This window comes from Neopelma chrysocephalum, unplaced genomic scaffold, assembly GCF_003984885.1.
Source record: "Neopelma chrysocephalum unplaced genomic scaffold, ASM398488v2 Primary Assembly neopelma1_97390, whole genome shotgun sequence".
NCBI lineage: Eukaryota > Metazoa > Chordata > Aves > Passeriformes > Pipridae > Neopelma > Neopelma chrysocephalum.
In genome coordinates this window covers 4,540,974-4,564,792 of record NW_020926031.1, presented here as the reverse complement: position 1 = coordinate 4,564,792, position 23,819 = coordinate 4,540,974, and the positions used below count along the sequence as shown (strand labels likewise).

The window sequence follows — 23,819 nt, the reverse complement described above, 5'->3', positions numbered from 1 at the left end:
TCAAAATAAAAAAAATCAGAATTCCTCAGTATTCAGAGTATGGAGTGAAATAGATAAGGCTTTTTGTTTTTTTTACTAGAAGTCAAGAACAGATAATGATTCTATTGCTCTTTTTTTTTTTTTAACAGAGCAATAGTTAGGGGTACACTGAAGAGAATTACCGTTTGTCAATATTTAAAAGCACACTTCTTCAAACTTTATATTTCGAATTGTGTTTTTATGTATAGGACAGAAGCATGTTTTTTAAAATATAACACTGAAATCTGACAACATAAACTCTAGTGTAGACAGTGATCACATGAGAGTAAGTGCAGCATGTCTGTTTTAGGATTTCACAGAGGAGGTTCAAGCAGGTGGTGGACAGGTTACTGCAATTCATTTCTTTACGTCTGTTTCCTGCAAAACCTGAAGAGTTTCCACCTATGGTGAAATGTAACTGGTGGATTCCTTCAGCAACAAAAGTCCTGGCTTTATTTAGTAGGTATTTTTCTTGAACTCTGTATGCATATGTATGTTTGTGTGTGTATATAATGTTTGAATATCTATATATAGATGTCAAAATATATATATATAGAGAGAGAGAGGATAGTTTATACTGCTCCTCTTCTGGGGGAGACTGACAATGATGGTGGCACAGTACAAACTACCATAAAGGTAGTAAGCAACAAAGAAAGTCTTCTGTTGCTTTCCAGTAGATGATAATTGGTATGCATCATTTTCCTGTAACAACAACTGAAGATCATTCAAACAGAAATCCACAGAAGTAACCAATGGTTAATGACTCCCTTAGATTTGTAAAAGAAATGTCTTAAATTTGTAATTGCCGGAATTTCATCTGTAACTGGCCTACCCCCGCAGAACTATTTAGCATCCAAAGGAATTTAGGCGATGCATGTGCCTCTTAAATCCAAAACAATAGTGTAAAAAAAGTAAATTTGTGCTCAGTTCAACATAGAGCACAGCAAATTTGACCACTGCAAATTCAAACCTTCTCCTCCACTCATGCCAAATAGTTTGGTGATTAGAGCATATACTTTCTCCTTTCTAGGAGAAAATAAAGCCACCAAATTAAAATTAAGTTTGGAATTAAGATGCTTTCACTCTCAACACTTTTACTTAAAAGCATTCTGCACAATCCTGCCTGTCCAGAATTAGGCACAAAAGCACAATTGTATCTAAAACCAAGGTGCGTGTTTTCTAGTCATGTATGAAAGAATTGCCAGTTCCTTAGTTCTGGAAAAAGAACTCTTTAGTAAATCAAAAGACACTACTTTGTGTCTGACTGACCAAAATTAAACCATGTTGAAGTGCAAATAGAGAAAACTTACTAGCTGTTTGACCTTATATGAATGTTACACAGTGAGATAACTTAAATATGAATTAGTTCTCTTCATTTGGTCAAGTACTTAATTTATGTACAGGTGAGTCCAGATCGTATAGTAGTTCCCTGAGGAAATAGGTATATCTCTGCATACTATGTTTTATGCCCCTCCCTTTCCATGCCTTTTGCAAAAGGCATCCAACACAAGCAGGTAATTTTTAACTGGAAAGCATGTAGATGTTCTAGCCATAGCTATGTTTGAAATTAGGTGGATTTCTTAAACATTTTCATTTAACAAACTGCATTTTCATCGATTTCAGCAGAACATAATGTCCTTTATCTGTGAAACCTCAATTTAGTGTATGTCAGTAAGGGAGCTAGAGTCAAACTGAGGTTCCCTTGTCATAAGTGGGCTGACCTAAGAATTTATTATTTTCTACAGCATTTAATATGCTGTCATAACGTGTTATGTTATAGCATAATTCTATAGCTAAGACTGAGCTAAGTTCTGTTGCTAAGTTATTTGCGTATTAGTATTAGTTTATTACTATTATTTTAGACTTAGCCTAAAGTTTCTGACTTCACTGGTGCTCGTGATGCCGAGAAATGAGTGTGCTGAATCCAGGCACTGTTTTAAAAGACTTTTATGTTTTCTTTGTAGATGCTGCAAATAGTCTGATCAGTCCTCCTATTATTTCATATACGGATTTCTATAATTCTACACTTGATCATATTGATCTTATGGAAGAATATCATAACTGGCAATGCTATGGGAATTCTCACAGGTAAGAGGAATAGTTGGTTGTTATGTTTTTAAGTAGTATTTCAAAGCACTGTATCTATGCTATGTGTACCTATATTAAATATAGTGGATATATATATATATAGTGTGTGTGTGTATGTGGTATACATACCATTTATGTGTGTATATATATCCACATTAAATACTGTATTTTATTGGACAAACATAGTATAGCTACTACTTGTTATACTTCCTACTGCATGGATGTTAGATTGACTAGAATAAATCTCATTCTGCCTTTGCAAACTGGAGAAAAGATGTAAAAATATAGATGATAATAAAATAACTTTATTAATTATGGGCATAGACTTCTAATTGTGTCTTACTACAAACATATTTTAGCCTCCAATACATTCACATACAGTGATAATGTGTGCATACTTATGACTTAATGATGAAAATGTATGTAATTATATGTATATATGTGGCTCCAATCATGTTCGTTCCAGTGAAATCGATTGTACTATTTTTGTTGCCTGAAAATAAACACACAAGTTAAATCTTTAGACTCAAAGCTTGCAAAGGTATTTCTCCCCTTGTGAGAGGCAGCCCAGCAGTATGATTTAGAATCATCTAGAGAAATAGACATTTCATCTTTTTGCTGAAGTTCAAAATCTTATTAATGTTTTCTTAACAAAAATGGTTTTTTGCCTAGCTCTATTTTTCAGCATATCACTGTGTATCACTCAGTCTTTACAGCTTGAATCACAAGATCAATTAAAATTTCCCCATATCTCGAGACTTTTCAGTAAGCTAATTTAAGACATCAGCCCTCTAAATGTAGCTTTTTATTTATTGTGTGTGCAATTTTCCTTGCCTTTAGCAGCAGTTGGGGAAAACTTGGAAACCATAATTTGCTCCACTAAAGCAGGTATTTCAGGTTAGGCTTCTGTCTGATACCTGATACTCTGCTTGGGAAGATAAAAAAACAAACAAATGAAACAAACCACACAAAACCCAAATAAATAAACAAAACAATTGCCCCAACCCCATGATACATGATAGCAAAACATGTGCAGTATGCTTTGTATAGTCTCAGTCAAAGCATTGGTTTATGAATACTGCTGAGCTTCAAATGATTTTTTGACATATTTTTTTTTCCATTGGAACCGTCTGGCTGTTTTGGCACCCACAACCAAGCTTATAAAAGGGCTGTGAGATTTCCACCTGCTCCAGTTCTTTTCAGTTAGCTGGGTCACTGGGAATTATGTCAAAACAAAGTTTGCTTGACACATAATTGTTGGAGTAGCTGAAGTGAAGACTAGCTGCATTATTCTTTAAGTATAAATAATTCTGTTAATTTGTTACAGGGACATTTTTTTTCAATTTTACATCTTTTGACTCCTTGTTGTTCCATTTAAAACCCAACTTGACAACAAAGGCCAAGTAGGAGCAAGTCCTCATCTACCTTCCATATGGAATATTTTGAAATACATACTTCTTTTAATTAAGTCAACACACTTTGGTAAAATATTTTGGATTAGGATTTACAAGAGACCAGGTGGGCTCTGGTTATTTCAATGTGAACTTCTGCTAGGTGATGTATGAGCTAAATAAACAAAAAAACTTACCAAAATAACCACTAATTAAAAAATCTTTTACATGATGAATTCTGAAGTTTTTCAAAATCATTTTTATTATCTGATTGCAGTGGAATGTGGCTGTGATCTGGTATTTTAGAAGTCCTCAACACATGTAACCCCAGGATAAATCTGAAGGGCCTGTGGAAAACCAGTTCCTTTGAGAATGAGTTCTGTACCTAAGAATGCTGCACTGAGATAGATATTTTTCTTTTATTTAATAAGAAGATATTGTTGTTCTCTTTAATTCAATGTAGTAATTAAAATTTTGGTATTTAAAGCAGATGATGACTGTTTTTATTAGGTCTGTTGATGTTAATAATAAACAATTAAAAATGATCTTTATTTAGGATAAGCATATTTAGGATAAGTTTCTAGCAGTATTTGCAAGTAACAGTTTGTTCTACAGAATTGAGTATCTATATATACAACACAAAAACCCCGAGCAGCTATTTGCAAATTACTGTCAGTGGAGGGAAGGTAGTTACTGAATGGTAATGTAATAGTTCAGTCCTGTATTCTTAAAAACAGTATGCTATATGCTAAAAAGGAAATATTTTATATTCTTTTCTCTTATTATTAGGTTTTCTTTCTGTCAATACCCATTTATTATTTCTATAGCAGCAAAAAAAGTTATTATTCAAAGGGACTCTGAACAACAGATGATAAGTATTGCACGGGTAAGTCAGCGATAAATGTTTGTGTCTTGTGCCTTGGTATTTTAGTAAGTTTTTTTAGATTGGTATTACACTCAACCTGTCATTATAACTTCTAGTATTTCAAACTACCCCAAAAAAGAACTTAAGCCATTGTACTATGATAGTCTACAAATGTCCACACTGGATTTTTTAGTTATTTTATTTTTTTATTTTTATGTGCTTAGTTTCAGGATGCTTATATATACTAATGTTGTAGAGAAAGCTATATTAATTTACTTATTCTTTTCCTCTTTTGAGAAACCAGCATAGTGTGCTAGCATGCTAGATAAACAAGATAAGTAAGGAAGATGAATTCTATGAGAATTTTGGACTGTTTCCTATTTTATCCTGTGAAGATATGTTGTCATGGAAGACCAAGATTCAGCTGTATACTTTCAAGTCATGGAAGAGGTACTGCTTCTGGGCAGCCTCTTCTGTTTTGAAAGAGGCATTGTCTGCCTCCTTCAGTGTTAATTTTCTATAGGTGCTAGGTGAGACTCTTTTCCTCAGTGCTCTGTGTAGCAGAACCACCACCTATCCATTCCTGTCTTGCTGGATATGCCTTGTGAATAGCTAATTAAAGCACAAACCATTTCCAGAATCTATATTTTCAACAGTTTGGAAGGTTGAAAAAGTTGCTGCACAATTGCCACTTTCTTGTTAAACCTCCTGATAAGTTAGTTCAAATATAGTGCAAATGCTATCTGCAGTAGGAAAGAAATTCCTCTTCATCTCTTAGACAATACTGAAGCAGACATGATGTTAGGGAAATGTCTTTAATGCAAGATACTGAGAACTTCTTACATTTAATAAGTGTGGCACTCGGGTTTTTTAAATGAAGATACTGCATGTATGATGTTTCTTTTTCATTCAAATAGCAAAGCCTTGTGGATAAAGTCTCCCGTCGACAGAAACCTGACATGAATATGTTATTCCTAAATGTGAAAGTGAGGAGGACACACCTTGTTAGTGATTCACTTGATGAGGTAACAAAAAAATGTAAATGGTGTGTTGCTGCAGAATAGCTATTGAACTTAAATTTCAGTTTGATAATTCATATTTAAATCTTTCTGCACTAAGAGATTGGGACTATAACTGCATAATACTAAACAAAAAGAACTTAATTACTGTCGCAATTGCAGTGCTGCAGAATAGATTGTGTTAGACATTCTGAAATTCATTTTGTGTGCTCATACTGCTCCATGGATAAGTCCATAATGAACATATATGCTTGCATGTGGTATTTTTTTGTGTGTGTTTGCAATTTTTGTTTTAAAAATACAGCACATATTAAGCAGGGTATGTAGGACTTGATTCCACGATAGGAGCATGAATAGTAAGTGACTAATCCCTAATGAGTTTGTTCTGTTCTAATTCTTGGAATATTTTTATTCTTTTCCTTTGCTGACTTCTCTATCCTGTAAGAATTATTTTTTTTCTTAAATTCTTTTAACAAATTCCACGCATTCTTGAATGTAATTTTTACTTTTTTTTAGAAATGAAACAGATGTGTCCATTAAAGTAGGCAGTTCTTCAGTATCCTCTGAACCTTGATAATTAACATTATTTAATGAGATCTAGTTCCCTACTTGGCATTGAGAATGGCCTGATCATATTGAAAAATAAGTCCAGGTAGTGAAAACAAGATCAAATAAATTCTGATTACTTATGCCAGAAAATGTAAGTTTAAACTTTATTTTCCTATATTAAAGCCTGTGTATTTTGTCCTTCTCTCCTAAGACAGAAGAAATACGAGTGGTAATACTGCTTTCTCTCAGGCATTGCAGATTGTTTTTTACCACACTAATATAACCCAGAGCAACTTCAAAAGTTCTGACAGTCAAAATATTCTCCTATTTATTTTTATTGTTTTCTTCTGCCCATTTCAGAGATGAATAAGAATGTATTATATTATTCATATTCTGAAAAGTATGGGGAATGGCAGGTGGAGAGGGAAAATGTCTTATTTGTATTTCAGATTTTTAAAAATAATTTGCAAAGGAAGATCACTTCTAATAAATAACTTGTTTCAAATAACATACCTATAGTTATAAAATGTGCAACAGAAATTTACTTGAGCAGCTAATAACATGGAAATTATTTTGGCACATGCATCTTCCTGACTGATTTAAAAACTTTCTCTGGAGCTGACCAGTAGTTAATGATTTAAAGAAAAATTGTATAGGGACTTGATCTGAAAGATCACTGTTAATTATGAAAGGCTGTAATCTAATTCTTTGCAGGTCTTTTGCATACCTGGATGAAATGCTGTCTCTTAGGACAAAGCAATGAAAAGAGCTTTTACCATTGTCTAGAAAAGAGTTGTAAAAAGCAGCTGATACTTGCTGGCAGGTGTCTTATGCTGAACTGAATGGTGTCCAAATATTGAAAGTTTTAGCTTACCTCCTTATTTCTAAATGTTTCCAAATTATGTCTAATTATTTTCTTAATTTCTCATTTCTTCCTGGTAGAATGTCTTCTGTAAAAGGTAAAAAATGTTATAGTTCCGAAATATTCCAAACAGACCGAATTCATAGTATGTAGTGTCTCATTAAGTCTGTTTGTACACCACCCAACTTCTTTTCAAGCCTGGAGAGTGACACTGTGTGCAAAGTAGTTGATGATATCAAGTAGACATAATTGTCTTGCTTCTGTAATTCAATCGTTTTAATATAGTTTTGACCTATTAGTAGAAAATTCTGCAAATTAATAGCTTAAGCAATGCAAGAGCAGTAGAGACAGAGGTGTGTTCTCTCTGGTTAGAGGTAGTGATAATATGTTAAATCTCATTTTTCTTCTTCCCTACCTGTTTTGCAATAGCTAGCAAGGAAGAGGGCAGATCTGAAAAAGAAGTTAAAAGTCACATTTGTAGGAGAAGCTGGTCTTGATATGGGTGGCCTGACAAAAGAATGGTTTCTTCTGCTGATTCGCCAGATTTTTCACCCAGATTATGGTGAGTCCTAGTAAATGTTCTTAAGTACAGTGTGAAACTTTGTTTGGACTCTGTGTAAACACTGCTCCAGCAATAATTAAGAAGTTTTTTTTATTATAAACACTGGTTTCAGCACCAATCCAAAACATAGCTTTGCACTAGCTGCTATGAAGGAAATTATCTCAGCCTAAGACAGTGCAATGCTGTAGGGAATATTCAAATGGAGATAAGGCCAAATGTATTAGTCTATCATCTACCTTCCTTGAGTCTTTCCTCTCATGCTGCATTTTCTCCTTTTACATTGCCCTCAGTTGTCTTCATATTGCTGGTTTGGGGAGTTTTCCTGGGTTTTGTAGGTAGCTACATTGGATGCTGTTACTGTGCTCAATTCTAGCAAAATGCCGACCTCGATCTCCCATATCAATGGTTTCTGTTTGTGCTGATGGTGGCACTGAGAATATCTGCAAGTTCTAACACTTTTTCTGTGATTAGGATGGGCAGAGGTTATGTCTTACTTGAATCTTTGCCATCATATATTCTGTTTGTGATATTTGTGTGACCAGTATTCTTTTGTGGTCTGGGATAATCTCAGGAAAGAAAGGTCCAGTCAGTGCAGAGACAGTGTAGGCAGGTGTGAGCCTGAATGAAATAGCCTCCCTCTGCTGCTACCAGGACCTGTGAGCACATAATGAAATTTGCATGGCCAAAGGAAAACAAAAAGAAGATTTTTTGACCAAATAGGAGATTGTAAGACATGAATGAGCAGTCATAAACAGGCAGTCCAATCTACTTGGGTTTTATTGTCTACAGAGACGGATCTGGGTGGGTTTTATTCCCCACTCTAATATTTGTTAAATGAATCAGCTTTCCTAAGCTGGGCATGGATACATTACTGCTGATTTAATGGGTTAAATTGTTTCCAGGCTGGCTTTTAAATTAGAAACATTGATTTCCAGGGACTTGAGTTTAACACCTGATAGTCATTGGTAGAATGCGAGAGCTTGTCTGCCTTTGCCTGGAAGTGTTCATATCCCTTAAATCCATGGTCCTTTGTTGTTTATAGGACTCCTTCTGAAGGTGCAGAATTTTAAGTCATAAATATGTCCTCAAATCTGCTGAGATCATTATTTGCCTGTAGCCCTTTTTGTAGTAAAAAGGAGTCTGTGTGGAGACATTACATTGATGATAACAGCCTTAATAGGAAACAATTTATCCTGGAGAAAGTGTTCTGTAAGTTTGACAGTTCTGTTAGTAAAAATGTTGTCAGCAGAGCTTGGTAACTGATGCGTTTGGAAACATTCAGAGTAGTTTATTTTTTCACCGTCTCTGGCAGGCTTTCTTGCTTTAAAGTGTAAATTCTTTCATTGTTATGACTGTCAGCCAAATATGGGAGGAGTTCAGAAATATTAATGTCCCTTCGAAAGGGACGGTATCCTCTGCTGTCTTTAATTTTTAAGTTGCAAATAATGTATGTCAGAAGCTTAGAAGGGAAAACATCACTGTTCTTACCCTTTCCAGGTTAACTAATCCTGCAGATTTAACTCGTGGAATTTAAAAACTCATAATTAACTCAGCTGTCTGCCCTCCTATGCATTTTGCAATGCTTTGTTCATCTTGCTGTGGACAATTAATAAATGGGATTTGAAACCCATTTTGTTCCTGCATCCCTGCTGTCTTTTAGTATGTGAACCTTACTCTGCCTTACGTGCAACTGTTCTGTTGCTTCTGGTGAAAGAACTGCCTGAACCTTTTGTGATGAGGACCTTTTTGAGCTAAAATTCAAAAGATAAATTGTTCAGGAGAGTAGGGAGGAAAAACATGAATGCAGATTTTGCCTATAATTTATCATAAGAACTAGATGTCCCTGAAATAAGTTGGATTTTCATTCTTTTTTTTAATCAAAATGACTTGGATTTTTTTTAATTTAAATATTATTTTTCACCAACTATATCTTCAAACACAGATTGCAGTGAGCTGTTGCATGCAAGATGTCCTTAGAACTACTCAGTGCTTTGGTTTGTACAGGCTGTGGAAACAGTCATAAACTGTTGGCCCATTTAATCCCAACAAATTAAAACCAGTCATCATGTTTCATCCAGTTTAATTCAGCATTGCTGAAGTTCATTTCACTGTTAGTGCACACTTATCTAGAGTATGTCTTGCTTCTCTGAGCAATACTTCCTAGGCATTTTGAAGCTGTTATCTGCTTTCATTATGTAGGTTTTTATGTTCTGTCACTCTTTAAAACAGAATGTTCCATATCTGATGGAAATAGCAGTCAAATTTGTCTATACTCATGATTTCAGTAGGATCTAGCTTGTCATTTAGACCCATGAGTAACTTTTTCAACTTCTCTGTTAAAATTTTTTGGCAGAAAATGTGAAACTAACCCATTTGCTGCTAGTGTGTGTGTATAACATAAACGTTTTATGGATTTCTATTCTAAGAAGGTAAAGCTTATGGTATTTGTATTATGGGATTCATGCCAGCATTTCTAAAGATTGTATCTGTTATTGACCTAGGAAGAAAGAAAGAAATAAATGATTTTACATTGCAGTAAGAAAATTTTTGGTTAGACTGTTTAATGTTTCTGGCTGTACAGATGCTGAAGTACAGTGAAGAAACAGATTGTACAGAGACAGTGCAGAATACCCACAACTAGAGGCCCTGAGGAACATGTTGCACCGGCACTCAACAGGGCTGGTGGGCTTGAGCCTGCTTCAGGCTTGGCACTGCCCTTGGCGGTCCTTCCCAAGCACCTGCCTGCAGACTCCTGCCACGGGTGGGATGAGGGGGCTGAGAACAAGCATGGAGATATGGGCACACCAGGGAGCACTTCTAAGTGTGCATGTGTGACAAAGATGAGGCTTTGTAAGAGTCTTTGTTGAAGTTCAGGCTTTGTAAAGGTCATGTTGCTGTTCTACAGGCATGTTCACCTACCACAAGGACTCACACTGCCATTGGTTCAGCAGCTTTAAATGCGATAACTACTCTGAATTCCGACTGGTTGGAGCTGTATCCTTTCATGTCCGCTAGACGGTGCCGAACCACGAGCCATCCCATGAGCTGGCACGGGGGCGAAATAAGGCACTGGCTAAAGCTCCTTCAGAGGTTGTATATGCAACTGTGCTCTATTTTTAATGAATTTTTTTGAATGTCATTCAAGCAAGTGAACTAAAAATAGGAAGAAAATGGTGGTGTGTGGGTACATGGTACATTTTACAGGCAGAAAATGCTAGAATCAAGATTAAACATGCGACCTTTTTTGTGTATAAGTTGTAATTTTTCATGTACTTAAACCTCTGAGTTTCATTCAGTAAATGCACCTGTATACATTAATGCTTCATTTAAGTCCCTGTTGATCAGTATGTGGCTATTCGCACTTTGCCAGTGGAGGTTTGTCTTTATGTGTTTAGATTTATTTAAAAGAAACATTGATATATTGAGCTCTCAGTAGAACTTATTGTGGATTGAAAATATATATGTATACAGTTCTCTTTTTTTTTTAATAGCAATACTTTGGAACAATTTATTGTGGAAATACTTGTATAGGATATTATGAAGAAGATTGTGAAGTGTTCTGTCAATGTGCATCATATGACCATTTTAACTGCTACTTAATTGAAATGCAAAACTGCATTTAAAACTGTCAATCCAGAAAAAATTAAATAATTTCCATTCCTTCTGTTTGTGGAGCATGCATTAGAGTATGCTGAATAAAATCTTGAAATATTTTTTCTAAGTTACTAAAATACTAACTATAATAAGGCTATGTTAAGTTTGCCCTTAACATTTGACATATATAGCTTATGGGACTTGCTGTATATAATAGCATAGCCTTGGATATTCGTTTCCCACCTTGCTGTTACAAGAAATTATTGAGTCCTCCCATTGTTCCCTGTGATCATAACACACTTGTAGGCATCTGTGATGTCACATTAGATGACCTGTTTCAGATTATGCCTGTAAGTATTATGGGTTTTTAAGAAGCTAAATTACTGATTTAAAACCTGATTTGTTTATATTTAATGCTTGAGTTATAAACTGTTTGAGAACAGCTTTTTTTTTCAGTACAAGCTGACAGTCTCCTTTTCTTCTACTGAAAACAGAAAATCTCCATGTTTTCTAGCATAGCAGTATTTTTCTATTACTAGAAGTTAGAATACCAAAATCTGTTATGATTTTCTGATACACATTTTCCATAGTAAAAAGAAAATTGTAACAGTTTATACTGAAATAAAAATACACGTATTAATTAAGCAGTGAGTTTTTCTCTGTGCATGCATTTTAAATATACAGCTTTTTCTAACATACTTTCTGTGTAAAGTCATGCTTCTGGCACATCCTTGCTGAGTGCATCACTTAGTTTTGTAGATTCACTAAAGAGTTTTTACTCATATTGTAGGAATTGGCCCACGGACTAAATGAACTTCTATCCTATGAAGGCAATGTCGAAGAGGATTTTTACTCAACCTTTCAGGTCATTAAATACACAACTGTAAATGATATTCAGACTTGTTCAGTAATTTTTACCAATGTTAAAATGGCAATGGAGTGACCTTCTGTGATGTGACTGCTGATTGTTTGTAATATAACTGCACAGGTTTCTAGACCAGTACTGTCCTGGGGCCTCTGGGCATACAGAGGCTGACTCTGTGATGGGGCTTCAAGCTGTTGTTCCCCGACGGTGTAGGCACATCCAAGTGCTGACTGCCAGGGTCACATAGCCAAGCTGCTGGGGCGTTTCCAGCTCTTTCTCTGACACCGTCACCTTGCAATCAGTGCCCTGGCTTGCAGAATTCATCTGGCTGCAAGACAATCCCTTTTCTGTCTAACCCAGAAGCCAGTCAGAGCTTCCTTGCTTCCTTAATACACTCTGTCCAGGAAATCTTACTTCAGCAATAGCTCGTTCAAGTTATGAGAGTTTTGCCTGACCTTTATGTCTTAACTGCTACTTCAGTCAACAAAGTCTTTTTCATTTATTCATTGCTTTAGAACACATACCACTTAATAAAATTTCAAGTTGGTACTTTTTAGTTCCTAGGTAAGCTACAGAAGAACAAATACCTTCTTAATTGTATTTGCTATTCCTAGATTGTTCTTTTGTATGAAAAGCTCTGTACCTCCAGAGCCTGCAGGTCAGTTTGACATGCCACTGCGTAAGAGGCTCTATTTTTTTACTTCAAATACTGATTTCTTGAGCAATTTGTTGAAAATTGTAATTTTTAACTTCTAAAAACCCAATAACCCTCAGAATTACAGCATATAGGAAAGAGAGAGACGGGAAATACATGGCATAATAAATACCAGATCTGTAATTTGTGAGAATATGAATGTATTTTCCATTACTGACTTTGACTCCTCTTTTTCTCTAGGTTTTTCAGGAAGAATTTGGTGTTATAAAATCTTACAACTTAAAGCCAAATGGAGATAAAATTCCAGTCACAAATCAGAATAGGAAAGGTACCTCAATATATATTAATTACACATATTTGGGAGATTAAAGTTTTTTCGTTCCTATAAGCCTAGGTTTTCGTTAACAGTGTGAAAATGAAATTACTGTAGTCCTTTCTAGTATGCCTACCAATTTAATGGTATCTAAAATGAAATGCATTCATTTTTCATAATTCACTACAGTTCAGGAGAACAGAACAAATAATTGATTAAAATTATTATAATGTAAGAAAATAAAATATTTTTCTTTTTTAGAATATGTGCAGCTCTATGTTGATTTTCTTCTCAACAAATCAATCTACAAACAATTTGCAGCTTTTTATTATGGATTTCATAGTGTTTGTGCTTCATATGCATTACTGGTAAGAATAAAGTGAAACATAACTCTTCAATTCTGTTTTAAGTATTTGACAATGACTTATCTAAATTAAAGAAATTGTGGTGGATGATTTTAAGATTTGTAAAGAACATTGATTAATCAATAGACTTGATTAAGCCAACATAAGTAGAAAAAATTAAGCAGGTAATCAACTGTTCTCTGTAGTGTTCCATTGAAAACAGATAAATAAAGCTCCTCAGGTTAGGTGTATCAGTATGCATTCACAGACGCTTCACGGGCTCACTTGTGAATGTTTATGAGGTTTCTCTGTATTCCCTACAGTTATGAACTGCAGAGCAACTATGTCAATGTGCTCCTGAGTGACTCCTCTGAAAACATCTATTACTTTTTCCAGGAAGAACACTCAGTGAGGTTGAGATTAAACATTCTTCTCTCTTCAGTCCTGTTTGGCTGTTGGAATGACTTTGTCATTTACATCATCTCTTGTGCACTGAGAAAGAAGAGGCAGTTGCAATTTGCATGAGATTTTCTCAGTGCCTGTGAAATTAGTGAACTATGACACGCTTCCAGCAAGGCGAGATGCGACTGACTGCAGGGAAGGTTCTGGAAGGAGAGGGAGAATCCATTGCAATGCCATGACATACTGCCATGCAATATTGCAGTGTTGTAGTAAATGAATAAGTAGATTCTGCAGGTGCAAGTTTAGTGGTTTATTGTCATAAGTACTTGCTTTGCGCAGCAGTGGGTACAATTCAGAGCCAAATTCTGTCAGCTACCTACACTGGGACTGGTCAGTGTAAATTAAATTGAAATTGTAACCAAAATTGACATCAAGACCCTCCCTCAGAATTTCATCCATACAAACTTAATTTTCTTGCTGACCCATTTGTAATCTAATCAGATGGGAGGCAAGTCAATCTAATAAATGTAAGAATGAAAAAGAGATGAGGTACAAAAGAAATATGTTAGAATATTGTCTTATCTGGTAATTTGCTTTTTACTACCTACAGTAGTAAGAGATTATTCAAAGTGCTGAGGGACTAATTTTTCTATAATCAATATACATCCAAGTTAGAGACTTATACTGAATGATATTCTGTTAGTTTTTCTATAATGACAAAATAAAAATTTTATCTTAATATAGTAGCATAATTTCTCATCTAAAAAAATATATTTTATCCTTGATTTCTGGCAGCTGCTTCGTCCAGAAGAAGTTGAAATTCTTGTTTGTGGCAGCCCTGAACTGGACATGTCTGCTTTACAGCGAAGTACCCAATACGAGGGCTACCAAAAAACTGATCTTACTATACGGTAGGCTTGTGTTTTTTATTTTAAATACTGAGTTTGAAAACATCATAAAATTTTAACCTTTCACCAATATTTCACCAAAATCTCTTCAAGGATAATCTGAGAGTGATCGAATAAAAACCTATTTCCAAATAAGACAAAGATGCGTATTAAATTATCCTAGGTAGGAAGAGTTGGATCCTTAATGGTGTGTGTTGCTGAATATCCTTAAAAGGTTCTGACTAGATGGAAGTGGAAATAGTTTAAAAAGAATAGCTTCAAATCCTCCATAAGAAATCTGAGTCTTTATTTTTATTATCCTGTCTTCTAAAAATAGTCATTTTTTTCCAATTCTCTTTGATACTAAGGACATATATATTAGTGAGTAGAAAGCATTTATCTTTGGAAGGTGGGTTGGGGTGTCATTTGACAAGACATAATTCCGAAATTAATAAAACAGTGTACTTATCAATTCCCTAGGAATTTAACCTTGTATATTGGGATACTACTGATGTCCTCTATATTACATTAATTAAATTCTCAGTAAGTGACGTTCATCATGTAGTACTTGCGGTTGTATTATTATCTTCATACTGTTTTGTCATGATATTTCATCTTGCAACATTTTCTTCTCTCTCTGCCCTGAGCATAGATACTTCTGGGATGTAGTACTTGGATTTTCTCTTGACCTTCAAAAGAAGCTGCTACATTTTGCTACAGGAAGTGATAGAGTACCTGTGGGAGGAATGGCTGATTTGAATTTCAAGATTTCAAAGAGTGAAACATCCACTAATTGGTAAATTGTATTTTTGGATTTTTAAATTTTTTTCATTACAGTGTTTCCCAAGAGGCCTTATTGCGATTGAATGTCTTTTTAAAGAAGAGCAAACAAATATACAAGAAGAAACTTCATGGAATCCTTTAGTTTGTCTTCAAAATACCCATTTATTGATTGCATAAATTTTGCAGGTTACTATCTAACATAAAATTGTTTCTCAGTCAATGTTTATATTTGAGGCCAGTAATTCTTTATTTATAGAGATCCCATACATGTATTCAATTCAAATAAATTATTAATTTAATCATTCTTATATGAAAGCTGAATTAATGAAAATATACTTGAATCACCATGATTTTTACTGAATTCTTTGAATTTTATGGCATTATTTATAGCAGCCCCTGCACCTGCAGAAAATGCTTGCATTTTCTCTTGATAGTCTAAATAAGAATTTTAACACATATGGCTGCAAAGATGTAGCATTCCTTTCGGGCCTCTAGGCTACAGAAATTGCTCAGAAGATATCAGAACAAAGCAGTCTTGCAATTTTACTGGGAGGATTAAATTGTTCATGCCAAGTTCTTATGTTTCTGGTAGTGTTTTATTTTGTATTGAATTGACTTGAGACATTCCACATACTTTCTAGCTAGTCTTTTCCTTCTCAAGACTGAAAAAGTCAGTTTTAGTAATTTGGAAAGCTGTATAGAAAAACTTACTTCTCTGAAAGTCACTGATAAGCAGTAATTACTGACTTAATCTAGATTTCTCAGACATTTAGGGTAATCAAAATACTTAAATAGAATTACAGTTTCAAAGTAAAATCTTTTTGGGATTTTCCATGGAGAGCTGAACTAAATGCAAAAACAAAATGAACTTTGGCTTTGTTTTTAAATTCAATTTATCTTGTTACCGAGATATTTCTAATGCTGGTTCCAATGATGTTAAAGGAGCATGAGCATCTGAGGAAAAATGAAGAAAAATCAGTCAACATTGAATCTCTGTTTATGTTCCTTCTGTAAATTGTTCTTTTTCTTAGAAATGAGAAAATGGATTTTGAAATAGTGTGCACTTTAAACTGATGTAGGTCTGTTTTGCAAGAGAATTGTTGCTGTCAGACTGCCTGCACAGGGATGAATGGAGATATGTCGCTCACACAATAGGATCAAAGAATATAATAGCAATAAGAACTGGCAAATTAGTGAAAGTTTCTCAACTTTCCAAATTCTGAAGCATGTAACTCCAGTCTGATTAACAGATCTTTGCTGATCTTTTAAAGGGCAGAGAGGGGAAAGTAGCTTAAGTTTCCACCCCTTTCTAAGAGGTTTACCAATGATCATATGCCCTTCAAAAAACTGAGGGATTAAATAAAAAGAGAACTAGAGAGCTTTTGAGCCACATAATAAAATTTAACTTGTAAGTGTCCAAGTTTTAGAAATTTTTCAGTGTGTTTTCCAAGTATCAAGTGGAGCTTCAGCTCATTGTCTTTCTCCTCTCTCCCCTCAAGTAATCAGTTGTAGGACCAGGCCATACCCTCAGTCCTGTCCTGCTTGTCACTTGAAAATTTAAAGGGCAAGAAGATCCCTTCTTTTTAGCTGTGGCTCATCAAACTAATCTGTTCTAGTGAGAAGCAGAGTTACCAGTGTTTTAGTCAGGCATTTCTTAGTATCTGCAATACATGTATTCAAACTCTCTCTCAGAAGAAACTTGCAACTGAAAGTGTCCAGCATTTCAGTTGGCTGAGGGATGTCTGTAAAGATGTATTCTACCTGGCTGACCTTGAGTTCTGTATCCTCACATAACTGTGGTTCATCCAGGTTTATCTATGACTACTGCAGGACCCACCGTCCTTCACATTGTGCATTCTGACTATACCCACATTTCATGTTTAGAGATGTTATGTGGTACCTGGAGTTTCCAAAATCTGGAAGGAGATGTTTCCAACTTAAAAAAACAAAGACAGGGAGTTGCAGGCAAACAGGTTCACCCGAGGTGCTTTTGACCGATAGTGGTGTTATTTGCATTCAGCAGAACTTGAACCAACAACATTAGGATAAATGTTTCTTTTATTGGGTTTCTTATTTAAGTAATGTTTAACTGAAAATGTGTAGGCAGTTGGCAGTGTTCTGCTTCTATTGCATTATTATTAAGTGTGTTTTGTTGGGTATTTTTAAAATTATTTTAGGTTACCTGTGGCACATACCTGCTTCAATCAGCTTTGCCTCCCTCCTTACAAGAACAAGAAGGAACTGAAGCAAAAGCTGATCATTGGAATTTCAAATGCAGAGGGGTTTGGTCTAGAATAACATTTAATAATCAAAGAACAGCATTTTTATGTAGCATTCACTCTCTTCTGATTGTGCCTTTAAGCTTTTCATTGTTATGTCTCTTGATACCAGCTTTATCTCACTTAGATTATTTTTTTTAATTAAATATGAAGTGTATGTTTTCTCCTGAATGGCAATACATTTAATGCTTGCTTTGTCACAGAAGGTAGCTTACTTTGTACAAAAAGCTTGTCTCTTTGATAAACAAAACCTAGCTTGGGCAATTTCTAAGTGTTAGTTTTTTCTTGATAGCACTTTATCATTAATCATAATTCCTTTACATCAAGGTTTCCCTCTGGGAGATAATATACGGAATATTTCTTTATTAGTTAATCCCAGTGGTAGAATGTTTTCAATTAACATTAATAATAGAGAAAAATACAACATCAGCATGTAGCCATTTTTTCACAAAGGCAAATAGGAATTTTAGTCTTTATAAAATGTATGTAGTTTTATTATTCTGGTTTTCCTTCTTAATGAAACCAGCTGTCTAAGAAGTATGTAAATAACTGCCTGTGAAGAAATAGGGTTTTGATAGTGCCATTTACTGCTAAAAATTATTTTTTATGAATAAGAGGTTTTAAAGGTTCTATATTCAGTTTTTACACTTGATTGTACAAGAGTGTTAAAAGGTATTTTTTCAGCTTGAGGGGATTCAAGTTCAAGCTACAGATATTAAGGAACTTCTATGTTCATTCTTTACAGCAAAATAACCAAATCTACTGTAGCATTATAGTAAACAAAACTAGATATTTAAAATAAATTCCACATATGGTGAAATGCTTTTAGGAAGAGGATTAAATCCACAATTCATGGCAAATTGATATAGTGTATCATGCTAACATTTTTTTAGCAACTCCGTTGAAAGTCTTAAGTAAGCTGTGACAAAAGTGAATACAATAACATTTCAGAAGAATGTTGAAGCTTTCATTAACTTGAAGACCAGCATTTAAAGACAATGTTTTGTGTTTTTCACTGCACAAACTACATTAAACCAATAATTGGTATGTCTGCTCTGAGTTATCAAATTAGGAGCTGGAAAATAAATGGTTCTAAAATACTGATGTAATTGTAAGTCTGGGTTTTATTCATTAAATGGAAAGAATTTATTAGCATGCAGTATAGTATTTTTAAATATGAATAACTACTGTGTGTTCTATAGATTTTTCTTTCAGCTGAATGAGGCCCAGATCATTCGAGACACTTTGGCATCTAATTTGTCAGCTTTCCCCATTGACTTCTGCTGGGGCATGGATGATTAAATATCTTGTAGTGTCTGTGCTCAGATATTATATTAGTCTTCTTTTCTCTATATATATTATTTACATATAATCAACAGATTAACAAATTATGAACAAATTATTCTGTCTAATTCATAGTTTCAAAGCTGTTGTGGATATTCTTCAATAGCAAAGTGTAAATTTGATTTTATTCTATATCCTTTATAAGTTATTGGTGATTTTACTGTTTTATTAAAGCAGAGATAAATATTAGGATATTTTAGAATATTTGGCAATGTATTCTTTGTGCTGTCCTTGAAACCAGTAGTAAAATTTCTGTTGACTTTAGCATAGAACTAAACTGGGTTAGCACAGAGAGTGTTAAAAGCAGCACTGAAAAATTCTGCATTTTACATTGTTTTTCCCAAATGGAGATTTTAAAATAAAATTTAACTTACAGGATTTCAGATGCTAGGAAATAAATGAAACTTTCACCATTGCACTGAATGAACTAGACAGCTTCAAGCAATGTTAAATTTCTAATAGGTGAATATGGTTGTAAACATATCTGGAAAAGAACACTGCCCCCCTTCCTCTCACTGTAGAATTGGATTCATGGAAGGTTGGCTTATGAATAAATAGCTATACAGTTTATCTGAAAACATGGCAAATTAGCCAAAATATTTTTTTATGGCTGAAGCCCACTTTTAGTAACTATTTATCTATTATTGTTAAAATAAAAGCTTTATCTTCTCATTTTCACTGAATTGCACTTTGCCTTCAGTTTAGTTTTATTTATTGGAACTTTTTTTGATTTAATGTGTAATATTACCTCAGAATTCTAAAAACGCTATTGTATTTGCATCAGTTTTTAAATAAGATTGTCATTCAAAGACATTTTATATATTTCCTGATGTTGATAGATTAAATAGTAAATTTTGTATTTGTTAAATGAAAGCATTGCACTGTATTTATGAAATAAGACTCAGATAATTTTGAAACTTTTCTTCAATGATGTTTTATTGTTCTTTTGTCTTGCCCTATAGTCTAGCAAATCTTTTTTTATTTACATCATTGTTTTGTACCATACAAAAGAGGTCTGGTTTGTATAAACTTGCTCATTACTAAGTATCTATTTTTATGTATTAAAACTGTGCAGTCATTAAATCAAATATTTCAATTTTTGGCCTCACTTGTTTAATTTCAGATTTCCAACACTGATCATAATGGGTTTAAGATTATTAACTTTTCCGCTTTTGGTTTATTTTTCTTTTAAAAAATTTTCCTTACAGTAACAGTTTGGCTAAAACATTGCATGACTCACTGAAAAGAAACTAAGTTTCAACTACCAAACACGCACCAAGAATTATATGTCATAATTATAGTCAAAATTACAGGTGCATAGCAGATGTAATAATGCTGTAAAATAGCATGGATCCTCAACACAGAGCCAACAACTGAGACGGTTTCATGTGGAGAAGAGAAGGCTTCGGGGACACCTCATTACAGCCTTCCAGTACCTGAAAGGGGCTTATACAAAGGAGGGAGAGGGAATTTTTATACAGGCACATAGTGATGGGACAAGGGGAAATGGCCTCAAACTGAAAGAGAGTGGGTTTGGATGTTGAGAAGAAATTCTTTACTCAGAGGGCGATGAAGCCCTGGAAGAGGTTGTCTGGAGAAGTTGTGGATGCCCCATCCCTGGAATTGTTCAACACCAAGCTGGATGGGGCCCTGAGGAGCCTGATCTAGTGAATGGCATTGCTGCCCATGGCAGGGGAGTTGGAACTAGATGATCTTTAAGGTCTCCTCCCAAACAAACCATTCTATGGTTCAGTGATTCTAACTTAATTTCCCGTATTTTTTTTTTACTACCTCAATTGCAAGACTATTTTGAGGTGCACAGAGAGACAAAGCCACAAGCTGTTGTATGTTTTATCTTGTGTGTTTTTCTGCCTAATTTTAACATTAAAGTCAGAAGGGACAGGTAACAAGAACATCATGCTTTCTCACAGACATAGGTCCTTATCACAGGACTGTTATCTGACTGGATTCAAACGTGCTTCTTGTCTTCTTTGTACCATTCAAGCTACCTACAGATGGCAGCAAAGATGAAGATTGAAATAATTTAATTAGAGGTCAGACTTTCCTCTTAACTAGCAATAGTAAGGTGTTGGTACTGGTCGACTTGCTCCAAAGGCAAATGGTATATCCATTGTTATTCTTCATAGCTGTGGTATTTAATATTCTTTTAGAATCCCTCCTTGGAAAAATATCTTAAAGGTTCTTCAAAGCCTCTGTTTTAATGTCCTGACTGTCAGATGATCATGTGTTTTTTCTTTTAGAGCACATAGTTCTCTTCCAATAAATATGTTTGAGTCAAGTAAGTTTTCAGTCTATTTGTAATTTTTTTTTCTTCAGGGTCTGTGCTGGTATGTTGAAGTTCCTTGCACTTTTAAATATTCATAGCATATAAGAAAATAATAATGGAACAGCCTGGACTGCCACAGCTGTTTCACTTGTTTTAGAAATGTTCTAATTAATAGTCGGGTAGATTTTGCTGTTAAATTAACGAGCAAAAATGGGCTGCCAGCAATCTGCACCTTTCAAATTGTTAATTAAATTCTTACCGAATTTTTTAAACCTCAGTGGCTTTATGTAAAATACAACAGGTATGGCAAAGGTTCTTATGGTCTGCTGTAGGTATTCTTAACTGTAGAATGGATATTTGATACAAAAATAATTCCTTATATAAACTACATCTAGGAAAGAACTCTGAGGTTAAGGAAGATGGAGATATTTTGTCTGATAATCTGGTGACATAGTTGCTCATTAGACTCCGGAAGGATGGGAGAAATTCATGTAAGTTGGGCAGCACTTCAGTTTTGGACTCTGCTGCAGTACTAGAATTAAGTAATACCTATATGTGTAAGAATAGGATATATCAATGAATAAGTTTTATATTTTAGGAGTTTTGTGTTCTACTACAGCAAGGCTTCATTTACCCTTTTTGGCATCAATTTAATGATTTGTTACTTGTACTGAGTGATGAATAGACTTTTGATGCAATATTTTCTTCCCATGAGAGTTGTCCTAGATTCTGTAGATCTATGATGTTCAAGTTTAATTTATGGGGGTTTTGTTTATTTGGTGCTTTATAACATGATTTCATTTTAACCAGGAGAGACGCATTGTTCTGACAGAGTCCTTAGTTATCTTTACACCAGGATCTCTGGCAGCTACCATAATATGGATAATAACAATCCAGCCTCCACTGGTCTCTGTAGGCATTACCAGAACAGAACTATTTGTAACTATGTGTATGTTATTCAAACCATGTTGTCAATGGGGGTTTACCTAATGTGCATTCAATTTCTGCTCTAGCAGAGAGCTTGAACATTAATTTCTTTTGCTATTTATTTTGTGTCAGTAGCGATACTGTGGAAGGCAAGAACTGTGTTTTGTTCCCTGGAAAATCAGTCCAGCTGAATATGAGGTAGCCAAAGCACAGTCATTTGAAAACAGTGTGGTTTAAACTCAAACACATGGGTCTTGGTTTTGGTTGTCTTCTGGTGAATTAGTGTAACCTCACACACCTTGTTTCCAAGGACTGTGGTGGCAGCATATATAGTGCTTGGGGGTTTTAATAGTTGCCCTTAATTAGGAGGAAGAAATGGGTAGATGAGCCAGTAACATGCCACACTGAGCAATGAAGGCACTTAATTTTTTTATCTCACTTATCTACTGTACAGAGAGATCTTTTCCCAAATCTTTCTGGATTCCAAGATGGAAAAGTATCCTACCCAGATTTTAAAACTCCCTGACAAGACATGTTCTGTGATACTAAATACATCATATTAATTCTTAAATGTTCATTAATAGAAAAGTTAATTAATCATGACAGATAAATGTGGCCTGTGTAAAATAGAGATGAGCACAGCAGCAGAAGAGAAAAAATTTACTTTCTTATAGAGAAGTTCAATAGAATGGCTTTTTAGTTGCAGAAATCTAATTTTATTCCCTTAGCTAATGAGGTTTAATTTTTCTAGTGTTTAATATCTTAAAGGGTTTAAGAACTGAAATTACTTTTCTTTAATTCAATCACCAAGTTAGATAAAGGTACATTTGAGTAAACTGTAATATTTTCCTACATACACCACTGTGTAGTGCTTACTGCATTGTGTAATTGTACTGAAATAAGTAAAATGTTCTACATCACTATTCCTTTGGAATTCTAACTTTTCTGGCAATTTTTACTGTGAAAGAAGAGCTTTTCCAATCATTAAATGCACTTGTATTCATTCAAACTGAAGCTTTTAAAGTAAAAACATAGATTTGTTTCATTGCATATAAACAACCTCATTGCATTTTGGTTTGGATGGCTTTGTTTTAGGACTCAGAATCTTTTCAATATCATATTTGTGCATATTGATTGAAATGCATTAAGCTGTCATGTGAAATGGCACATTCTGGAAGGTAAAAACTCGCTTCCCAGTAGCTTGTGCTGCTGGAAGTTACTGTAAATATATGAAAAGGATTGCAAGGTTAATGCTTTCTTAGTTGTCATATAGGGGTTGAAATCTCCTAACATATTACAACCAAGCTGTGTTTGAAATACCTGGGGGATGTTTGCTTCATCCTATTGATCATCTCCTAGCCCATGCTGGCCCAGTTGCTACCGGTGATGGGTTTCACATACTTTCAGGTGTTTTTAGTTTTATTTCTTACATTGGCATATTTAATATGCATTAATTATTCCTTTCAAAAAGTGAACTCAGTTTCTTCAACAGTCTATAATGTTGGGCAAGAACTCACAGGTGCAGAACTAAAATCTCAATGAAATCGGTTTGGAACACTGTTTAATTTTCCTATACTTGATTTTAAGAGTTAAACATCATCCTATAATCAAAGCTGTTGAGGCAACATCAACTCAGCTGTGCTGAGAGCTGTGTATTCTGTTCCTCATTCCCTGTTATTTTGTGTAAACTACTGTAGGCATGTAACCAAAACATGGGAGATATGATAGGAGTAAGTTTTTATGTGAAAGTGATAGTGTTGGAATTTTTTTTCTCTCTTGGCTTGA

General features: G+C 34.6%; 1 protein-coding gene across 1 annotated transcript in view; it reads left to right on the top strand.

The window, feature by feature from the left end:
- Nucleotides 1-19,924, top strand: part of HECTD2 (HECT domain E3 ubiquitin protein ligase 2) — a 37,725-nt gene extending 17,801 nt beyond the window's left edge. Inside the window, exons 9-21 of the mRNA XM_027672231.1 lie at nt 329-477; nt 1,983-2,106; nt 4,287-4,383; nt 5,280-5,387; nt 7,222-7,354; nt 10,260-10,348; nt 11,140-11,298; nt 11,739-11,813; nt 12,709-12,796; nt 13,043-13,149; nt 14,323-14,438; nt 15,067-15,210; nt 17,375-19,924. Coding sequence (XP_027528032.1) covers nt 329-477; nt 1,983-2,106; nt 4,287-4,383; nt 5,280-5,387; nt 7,222-7,354; nt 10,260-10,348; nt 11,140-11,298; nt 11,739-11,813; nt 12,709-12,796; nt 13,043-13,149; nt 14,323-14,438; nt 15,067-15,210; nt 17,375-17,495 — 1,510 coding nt within the window. The 3' untranslated portion in view covers nt 17,496-19,924. The remainder of the gene's footprint in view (nt 1-328; nt 478-1,982; nt 2,107-4,286; nt 4,384-5,279; nt 5,388-7,221; nt 7,355-10,259; nt 10,349-11,139; nt 11,299-11,738; nt 11,814-12,708; nt 12,797-13,042; nt 13,150-14,322; nt 14,439-15,066; nt 15,211-17,374) is intronic.
- The last annotated feature ends 3,895 nt before the right edge of the window (nt 19,925-23,819 follow it).